Raw genomic sequence first — 9,200 nt, 5'->3', positions numbered from 1 at the left:
GTGTATGTGAGACAGTGTGTGTGAGAGAGTGTATGTGTGAGAGTGTGTGTGAGACAGAGTGTGAGAGTGTGTATGTGTGAGAGAGTGTATGTGTGAGTGTGTATGTGTGAGATTGTGAGACTGTGAGAAAGAGTGTGTATGTGAGAGAGTGTGTATGTGTGAGATTGTGTGTGAGACAGAATGTGAGAGACAGTATGTGAGGAGTGTGAGACAGAGTGTGTGCGTGCGTGTGCGCATGTGTATCCAGGGCGTGCAGATCTTGTCCATGGCACGGTGGGGAGCAGTGGGATATCTGGAGTCAGAGTGTCAGGGTTTGGAGCAGCCCGGCGATCCTGGGTGATCCTGGGCCCCACTTCCCGGAGTGTCAGGTTGCGGGTCTGTACGGTGAGGGTGTATCTCGTGGAGCTGTCGTGCGGGCTGCACGAGCTCTCAGAGCTAAGGCCAAAGTGCAGTGCCCGGCACACAGGACGTGCCCCACGGGTGGTAGCCGCTAGTCCTGTCAGCCTGCACGTTCCACATGGGCAGGCATTGCGAGTGGAGAGCCCGGGCTGGGGACACATCTGTGTGAGAGGCAGGGGGTGTGTGGGGGGGCCCTGGCTGGACCTCTGAGCCTCCTTCCTGGCTCTGTGACTGAGTGACCCTGGACACAACCCCTCAGTGCCTTGTTGTCCTCATTTGTAGAAGGGGAAGAGTGATGGCACCTACCTTCTAGGATTATTGTAGTAAGTTCTCAGAGTATGGTCCCTGGGGCATCAGCCTCACCGGGGAACTTGGTGGAAATGTGAACACTTGGGCCCCACTCCAGACCTAAGGAATCAGAAACTCTGGGGTTCGGGCACAGCCATCTGTGTTGTGAAAAGCCCACCAGTGATTCTGATGTTGGCTCCAGTTTGAGACCCACCATTGGGAAGGGCAGACACTTGAGAAGGAGCCTGTCACTTAGCAGGCCTGCCTACTATTTGTGCCTGGGTTTTGAGACTATGGCTGGGGCTGCCTTCCACCTCTGTCCAGCTTCTCTCTCCTTTTTTGCCTTAAAACTCTCCTTTACCAGCTCTGCACCAGCCTCTCAAGGGTGGACTTTGAGAATCAATCGACCACATCTATAAAAGTCTGAGCTTCCTGGAAGTAGTTGCCCCAGAGATGGGAATGCAAAGGGTTATTATTAGAACTCTTTCTATCCCCTCCCTTCAATCTGGGGTCCTCAAGGACCTGGTAAGCATCACTCACCTTGAGAGGGCAAATGGTGGGAGATGAGGTAGTCCTGCTTCTAGAATCTCCCAGCACCTGCTGCATGCAAGCCCCCAGCCCACACAGGTCTCCAGCCTTTGCCTGCAGACCTCTCCCTACACACCACTCTTCCTCAACACTGCGTCCCCAGAGCTGGCCATTCATTCATTCATTCATCAAACCTTCCTTGTGCCCCTACTGTGTGCCAGGCCCTATTCTAGGTGGTGGGGTCAGAACGGAACAAAACAAAGTTCTTGCTTTTGTGGATCTGGATCACAGTGGGGGAGAGAGAAGCAAGCAGTAAGTCAGTAAATAAAATCATCTTAGGGTAGATGCTCACTGAACTCCATGAATGAACAGAGCACGCAGCACCGGGCATGTGCTTTGGATCCAGCAGACGTGAACTCCGATCCTGACCTTGCATCTTCTGAGACACGAAGTTTAGGCAAACCCCTAGCCTCTCTGAGCCTCAGTGTCCTTGTCTATAAAATGAGAACAGTAATAGTATCTACCTCAGAGACAGCTAGGAAGATTAGGGGAGTAAAATACTAAGCACAGTACCTGACACACAGTGAGTACTCCATGAAGTTAGATGTTACTGCTATCATTATTCGAGGTGGCAAGGGCTCAGCTGGTCCTCTGCCTAGAGGTTTATTCACTGGGGCATCCATGGAGTCCCGGGCCTGGCAGGGACCCCAGTGATGGGCTAGTGATCTGACTCCTGATTGTAAAGATCAGGCACCTGAAGGTCAGAGGGGGTTCTGTGACTTGGCTCAGGTCCCACCACAAGTTGAAAGCATCCTCCTGCTGATGGGCAGGGCTCAGAACCTTTTGCCTTTAGAGGAAACAGGCAGGCAAGCAGATTGCCTAAAACAGAACTTCCCGGGGGCCTGCAAAGTCTTCTGCCTCCCATCTCAATACCTATTGGGCATCATCACCCCCATCCTTCCTGGCACCCTCCGGAAAAAGTACCGTGTTTGGGGTGGAGATGGGGAGGGGAAGCATCTGTATCTTCCATCCTCAAAAGTGCACCGTGTGCGGTCCCGCTGACTCAGGGGATCTGATCTCACTGCCCCCCACTTCTTCTCCTGCCCCACTCTGTTTTGTTCTGCGCTGACCTCCAGACCTTGCACCAGGTCATCCTGAGCTAGAACTGCGCCAGAAGACAGACCTGGGTGTGCATCCAGTGTAACTCGGGCTCTAGCACTGCTCTTTCTCCATCTGCCCCTCCGTCCTCTGTCGTAGGTGACCGCTTGGGCAGGCTTCGACACACGTTACCACCCTGCTAACAATTCTCTCTCTCTTCCCACCCCCAGCGAAACAACCTTCTTGTCCCTTTCTAGACATCCCTAAACCTCCCAGCCTTGTGCCTTTGCTGAAACCCATGCCTTGCCCACGCTCCCCCAGGAACACCCCCACTCCCTACTCCGGCCAATGGCTTCCTGTCCCCAGCCTCCCATATGCCTACACACCACGGTCTCTCCCTCTCCACACCTCTCCCCCTCCTCCACACCTTCTTGGTATTGCCATTCCTTTGTGTACATATACATAGAACTATAAGCAACTTGCTGCTAGAATAGAAACAGGATCATAGCCGCTGTTGGCCGAGTACTTGCAATGTGCTGGGTGCTGCGCTCAACATGCATCGGGTCATGGAATCCTCAGGGATGCCAGTGGGCCATATGTTGTCATGCCCAGTTTATCGATGAGCAACTGGGGCTCAGGGTTGCTGAGCTGCTGCTCTCAGGCACCCAGCCAGGAAACAGTGCCTCTGGGAGTAGGGTTGAATTCATTTTTACCTCCCTGACGGCCTGGCACAGGCTTGCTACTCAATAAACGTCTGTTGGATCTGTTGGAAGAGTTGAGTTAGCTCTTTAAGATAGGAGACGGACGGGCAGGGAGGGAGAAGGGAAGCAGCCTAGGATCTGGCCTCGTTTTTCTTTATCGTGAGGTTGCTTGTGAGCAGCCAACCATGCAGACCCCGCCTCCGGCTTGCTTCCCAGCTGTGGCATACTGGCTGCAAATGAAAACGGGAAGCAGGTCTGGAGGTTTGGGATGGGGTCCTAGGAGGAACCCTGGTCCGGGGTGGAGCTGTCTCAGTGGATTGGTGAGGAGGGGCTGTCGGGAGATGTGCCACTCACCACTCAACGGAACCGCCAAGACCAGCCACCCACTTCTCTCCAGCATTTTCTGCTCCAGCTCCTTTAAAATCACCTCCCCCCCCTCGCAGCCGCAGGAGACATGGCTGGCACTGGAAGGCCAGGCGACTCGCTGCATCTGACCTTGCTCGAGTTTCTCCGTTTTGGTCTCGGGCATAAAACTTTAATAAACTACACCCACATTCAGAATCCTTTTAACTTTCCCAGAGCAGTTTTGTGTCGATAGCCACTTAATTTTCACAATGAGCCCAAGCGGGTCTTAGGATTAAACTGTGCACCTCATTTGGCGGGCACGGGAACTGGGTGTAGAGAGGCGCCGGGGCCAAGGTCATAGCTGGGGAAGCGCAGAGAGGAAGCAGAGCTTGGGCGGGGGGCTGGTCTTTACACTCGGGCAACAGATGTTTATTAAGTGCCTGCTTTGGGGCAGGTGTGGGGTACATACTGGATATAAAAGGGTGAAGACAACCTAGTCCCTGTTTTTTAAAAATTTAGGTGACAGACACATATCATATACAGTGCTGACTCTGTGCCAGGCACTATTCTAAACCCTTTACACATTAACACATCTAATCCTCATGACAATCCCATGAGATAAGAGCTATCATTATCCTCAGTTCAGAGATGAGAAAACTGAAGCCCAGAGTAGTTACTTGAGTTGCCCAAAGTCACACAGCCAGAAAGTGGTAGGGATTTGAGCCCAGAGGCCAAGCACCTGCACACAGTTTTCTCTTAGGTTGATGGGAAGGACCATCACGAGGTGCGACACAGCTTACTGGAAAGAGCTATTCTAAATCCCTGCTCGCCCACTTATGCCCTAGCTCTTTGAACAGGCTAAGCTCCCCAGCCTCAGTTTGCCCATCTGCAAAACCGAGATCATTCTCAAGGCTGTTGGGATGCTAAGAAAGATAATGCTGCTGGGGTGTGTTCTGTGAATGTTAGTTCCGAATGGAGAAGGATGTGGGATGGTGGACTGGCCACCATCCCCTCACCTGTTCTGACAGCAAAGCTTGAAAAGCAAGTCAGGGCCAGATATTTCTTTTCCTGATTCCCAGCTGATTGCTGGCTGGCTGTTTTTCCTGGCTCTCCTACAATGCGGGAAGGGTATATTTGGGTGAAGCCCAAACAGGCTTTTGAAACCTGAAGTTACAGGATACCAGGACAAGATGCTAAGGAGGATAGAAGATAAGGAATTTCCATCCCTGGAATTTGAGAACATGAGAGCCCCCAGGGTCCTTGCGGGTCAGTTGGCCTCATCTCCTCAGGTTACGGTTGGGAGACTGAGGCCCAGAGAAGGACAGAAATGGCCCAAGGTTACACAGCTAATGTGGGCAGAGCTGGGACCGGAACCCAGGCAAAAGTGCAGGCAAAGTTCAGGGAAAATCCCAAATTCTCCTTGATTCCCTCACAGTAGGGAGGAAAAGAGAGTCTATTCCTTTTGGGTTGTTCAAATTTAGAAAAAAAAAAATGTCCCAGGTGTTTTGTGTGTGTGCCTGGCTTACGTGATAGAGCTCTCAGACCTAATGCATTGCCTTTTCCTTCTAATCCTGGGGAGTGGGGGACCCCTCCTCTCCCTCTCAGGTGACAGAGATAGCTCCAAACTTTTAGCATCCAAACATCCCAAGATCCACGACGTGCTCTGGCCCCAGGTAATGGCTACTCACCATCGACCCCAATCTTGCCGTCCCCATCCTTGTCTCCAGCAGCCATCAGCGTCTTGGTTTCTTTCATCGACAGGTCTCTGGCATCTGGGGAGAAGCCCTTCAGGATGAACCTGGGGAGAAAAGCCAGGGAGGGAGTCAGGCGGAGGTCATCTTGCAGTAACAGCGTCCCGATGGTGGGCCGGCACCTGCGCAGCTGCAGTGGGCGACTGGGGGAGGCGGCAGGCTGCGGGCCTGCACGCAGCTGTGCTGAGCCGAGCAGCCGGGGCTGTGGCTGTGTTTTCACGGGTCGGTGTGCAGGGGAGGGACGGGCCGTCCTCAGCAAAAGGTCGACCTCACTCCAGGCAGGGCACTTGCATTTGTTTATTTATTCAGCCAACCCAACAAACGCAAAAGTGTCTTCTCTGCACTGGGGCCGTGCTGGAAACCGGGGGCACAGAGAAGGAAGCCACCCGAAAAAATGAGGAGGCAGTCGAGTACTCAGAGAGAGACCACACAGGGTGATGGATGCAATGATGGAAACAGAGAAGGGTGCTCAGAGGATGCATCCAGCCCACCTGGAGTGAGAGGAAAAGCTAGGGAGGCTTCCTGGAGAAAGTGATGCCTGGAGGACAAGTAGAAGTCAGCCTGTGTGTGTGTGTGTGTGTGTGTGTATAGAAGGAGAAGGTTCTAGACAAAGGGTACCCTTGTGAGATGGTTTGGGGAGAGACTGGATGGATAGGGAAGTCCCTATGGAAAGGTCTCTCTCCACACCCTCCCCCTTCTCTTTAGGACAAAATTCAAGGCCGTCTTGGCCAGAGAGTAACTTAAGGCACAGCTGGGTGGGCAGACATGAGCCAGGTGCATTTTCCTAGTCGTAATCTTCCCCTCCTCCGCTTTGCTCCCAGAACTCCTGACCCCCAAAGTTGGTTCTGCATCCCCCATCTGTCCAGACACTGCTTTAGCTGCACTGGTACAGAAGTCGGGCTGGGGGGGTGGTGTCTGCAGGATGATGGATGGTGCCTTTGAGACAAATGACAAATCAATGAAATAAATACTCAAGCTAGTGCTCCCTGTCTTTCACATGGCGTTAGGCATCCAGAAAACCTGCCTCTTTGTGTGTATTTAATTATTTAGTAGCATCATCCCATTAGCAATATTAAGTGGCTATAATTTAACCTAGTTAGTTGCACTTTCTGCTGCCGATTTTATTCTTCCGGAAGCAACTGGGTGAGGCACAGCTGTTTTCTGCCAATGGTGCAGAGAGAGGGCCAGATCTGATGGGCACTCGGAAGCAAGAGTCCCAACCCCCACTCCCTCTCAGGCTGGGCAGCCCTTCTAGGCCTCAGTTTACCCCAGCTCATCCTCCTCGATGAAGCCGCTCTTGTCTTTATCCAGGATGTGGAACACCTTCTTTACGTCATCCGGGCTCTTTTTCTTCAGGCCGACCATTTGGAAGAACTTTTTGTGGTCGAAGGAGTCGACAGCTGTGGGGCGGGGTGGAGAGGAGTGGGTTAAAATGAGGACAAAGACGGGGCAGTAGGGAGGGGCAGGAGAACGGGGTGTCAAAGCATTTGTTGATTGAGCCCCCTGTGCCAGTGCTGGGGGGTGGAGGGTGCCTCTATGGGAGGGTTGAAGGAGCCCAGACCAGCAGCCCAGTGCTTGGGCCAAGGTCACACAGCTAGAGGTAGAAGAGGTAGACTTGCCCCCACTCTCCGCTGTACCCTTCACTGAGAACAGGGCAGCCTTTGAAGGCAGAGGAGCTTCCTGGGTTCCATGAAGGCTTTGGGGTGTTGGGGGTGGGCAGGGGAATTGGAAGTGGTGTGACCATGGTGTGTGCATGTTGGCGGGTGATCGACCTTTTTTCTCGGCCACACAGATTGTAATGCCAGAAAATCGACCGACACAGGGAAGACAAGTTTCTCTCAAGGTCATACAGTGGGAGGAGGAGGGGGAGGACCCAGGAACCCTGGCTTTGCCACAGGTATCAATTCCGGTGGGAGTTGGGGGAGTGTTGGAAGGCTCCCCAGAATTCCCACTTAAGTTTCTTCTCAGAGGGAGCAAGCTGGGTCAAGGAGTTGTGGGTGGGTTATCCCAGCACCCTGGGAGGGTAGCCTCCCAGAGCTTCTTCATACCCTGAGGAGGGGATGCCAAGCAGAGAGGAAATGGGAGGCCCCCTCCCCAATTTTCTGTGTGCTGAGCTCCCTTTCAGGAACACCCGGAAAGGGTACAATGTTAGAATAATATAGGTGTGTGGCAGGGAGGGGTCCTGTTGAGAGTCATGTTCTCCCCTCAGCCTTGAGCTGAGGGAAGGACCGTTCCTCCGTCCACCTCTAACACTAAGGAGGGGGACCAAGACCTGGAGGTGACCTTAGCTCTAATCCCCCTTCTGCTGTGCTAGGTGACCTTGGGCAAATTTCTGGTCTGCTCCCAGCCTCAGTTTCCCCAACTAGGTGAGGGAAGGGAGGAAGCAGGTAGGCAGCTAAGCACTCAAGTCCAGGGCAGCTCAGAGAGGTTAGACTGCCCGCTCCCCTCCCCGGGCCATCTATGGAGGCTGGAAGTTGCAAGCTGAGGATGCTCCCGCAGGATTGGGCAGAGCAGAATGCCAGCTGTGGGAAGGTCACCGCATTTGTTCGCTCGATGGTCGGTGGTGGTGGTGGTGGTGGGGGTGCTCTGAGCCCTAGAGAGGGGCTTGGACTGCAGGGGAGCCAACCACCGACAGCTGAGAAGAGTCCCGTTCTGAACGGGGGTCTCCGAAAGGGGCTGCTTGGAGAGGAGATGTGCGCACCCGCACCCCTCCAAGTGCCTTAAAGGGGAAGTATCAAGCGCCCACAAGGACCTGGGGGTCCCGCTTTGGACCCCGGTCTTTGCCCTTTGTCCGGGACCCCGAGTCCTCGCAGCGCGGCCACCCGGCCTTTGGCCCCGACAAGTTTCCGCTGTCGGGCAGAGCACGGGGCCTCCCCACCCGCTCCCCGCGCCAAGTCCCGCTCCGGAGGAGTTTGGGAAATGCCGAGGAGCCCCCTGCTCCGTCCTGCCAGCGCCCCGCCGGATGCTTGGGCAGAGGAACGCTCCGGAGGACTGGTCAGCCGCGCGACCCGCGGGGTGCTGGGGCCAGGGTAGTGGATCGGGGGAGAGGGCTGGGGAGGGGAGCGCGCTGCTCACCGGTAAAGGCCCCCACTGCCTTCTTGATGTCCTCAGCGTTGAGCAAGTCTGTCATCGACATCCTGCAACTGTTTGAGCGGGCAGAGCAAGTGCGAAAAGATTAAAAAGTGCTTTTCTCATCATTTCTGCTCATATGACCAGCGCTGCAGTGCTGCGCGCCGGGCGCACGCCCGCGGGCCTGGCGCAGAGCCAGGGGGCGCGGGGCTGGGCGCGCAGCCAGAGCCGCTCACTCCCCCCGCGCGGCCCCGGCCCGGCGGGCGCGCAGACCCGCTGCCGCTCCAGCACCGCCCCCGCCGGGGGTCCTCGGGATCCTAGGGGCCGCGGCCAGGGCGCCCGCGTCACCAGCCGGGGCTGGAGGGGTCGCCTGCCGTCAAGGGCACGCAGGAGGCGCCAGCCTGGTGCGGCGCAGCTTCTCCGGTCCGTGCGCCTCGGAGGATGTCCCGCCGCTGGGGGGGGGGCCCGGGGGGGGGGGGGGCCGCCCCCCCCCCCGGGGGGGCCCCCGGGGGGGGGGGGGGGGGGGGCTACTCGCATTCTGTCTCCGCTCCTACCTCAGCCTCCGCTCTTGTCTGTCCCCGATGCAAATTTATGCTGCAAAATCTGAGCGCCGAGGTCTGGAAACCTGACCCTCGGGACGCTGGGAGGAGGTGGCACGGAGAAGATAGGCGGCTACCTCTCAGGCCCTCTCCGGATGCCCCATCCCACATCTGGCCAGAGATGCACTGAAACCATTTTTCTTTCCTAGTCTGACTTTCCAAAGAACTGTTCTCAGATCTCCACCAACTACTTGCTTCCCTGGTCTCCTGAGCCATGGACTATAGTGTGGGTCCAGGCTCCTGCCCCCACAAACCTTTTGGGAGAGGGTAAGGTGGGAGAGGCTCGCTGAAATCTTTATGCACCCTCTCCTCACTTGGCGACCAGAAGACCCATGTTTGGGGAGAGGTTGGTACCTTCAGACCACACTTTCTAGACAAGCTCAGCAGGTTTTATGGCTTGAACTTCATCTCTGGGAAATGTG

General features: G+C 55.4%; 1 protein-coding gene across 2 annotated transcripts in view; it reads right to left on the bottom strand.

Annotated features, from left to right (window-relative positions):
• PVALB (parvalbumin) overlaps positions 1-8,850 on the bottom strand; it is a 17,061-nt gene extending 8,211 nt beyond the window's left edge. The window contains exons 1-5 of one of the 2 annotated variants that reach the window (XM_021687625.1): positions 8,734-8,850; positions 8,186-8,253; positions 6,378-6,510; positions 5,048-5,157; positions 4,046-4,158 (exon numbers count right to left, since the gene is read on the bottom strand). In XM_021687625.1, coding sequence (XP_021543300.1) covers positions 4,052-4,158; positions 5,048-5,157; positions 6,378-6,510; positions 8,186-8,246 — 411 coding nt within the window. In that variant the 5' untranslated portion in view covers positions 8,247-8,253; positions 8,734-8,850 and the 3' untranslated portion in view covers positions 4,046-4,051. Of the gene's footprint in view, positions 1-4,045; positions 4,159-5,047; positions 5,158-6,377; positions 6,511-8,185; positions 8,271-8,733 lie in introns of those variants that run through there. The other variant, XM_021687626.1, reaches the window with a different exon arrangement.
• Positions 8,851-9,200: the final 350 nt, after the last annotated feature.

The sequence above is a fragment of the Neomonachus schauinslandi genome, chromosome 5, assembly GCF_002201575.2.
Source record: "Neomonachus schauinslandi chromosome 5, ASM220157v2, whole genome shotgun sequence".
Taxonomy (NCBI): Eukaryota; Metazoa; Chordata; class Mammalia; order Carnivora; family Phocidae; genus Neomonachus; species Neomonachus schauinslandi.
The sequence above is the reverse complement of the archived record's forward strand: the minus strand, read 5'-3'. Positions and strand labels throughout refer to the sequence as shown.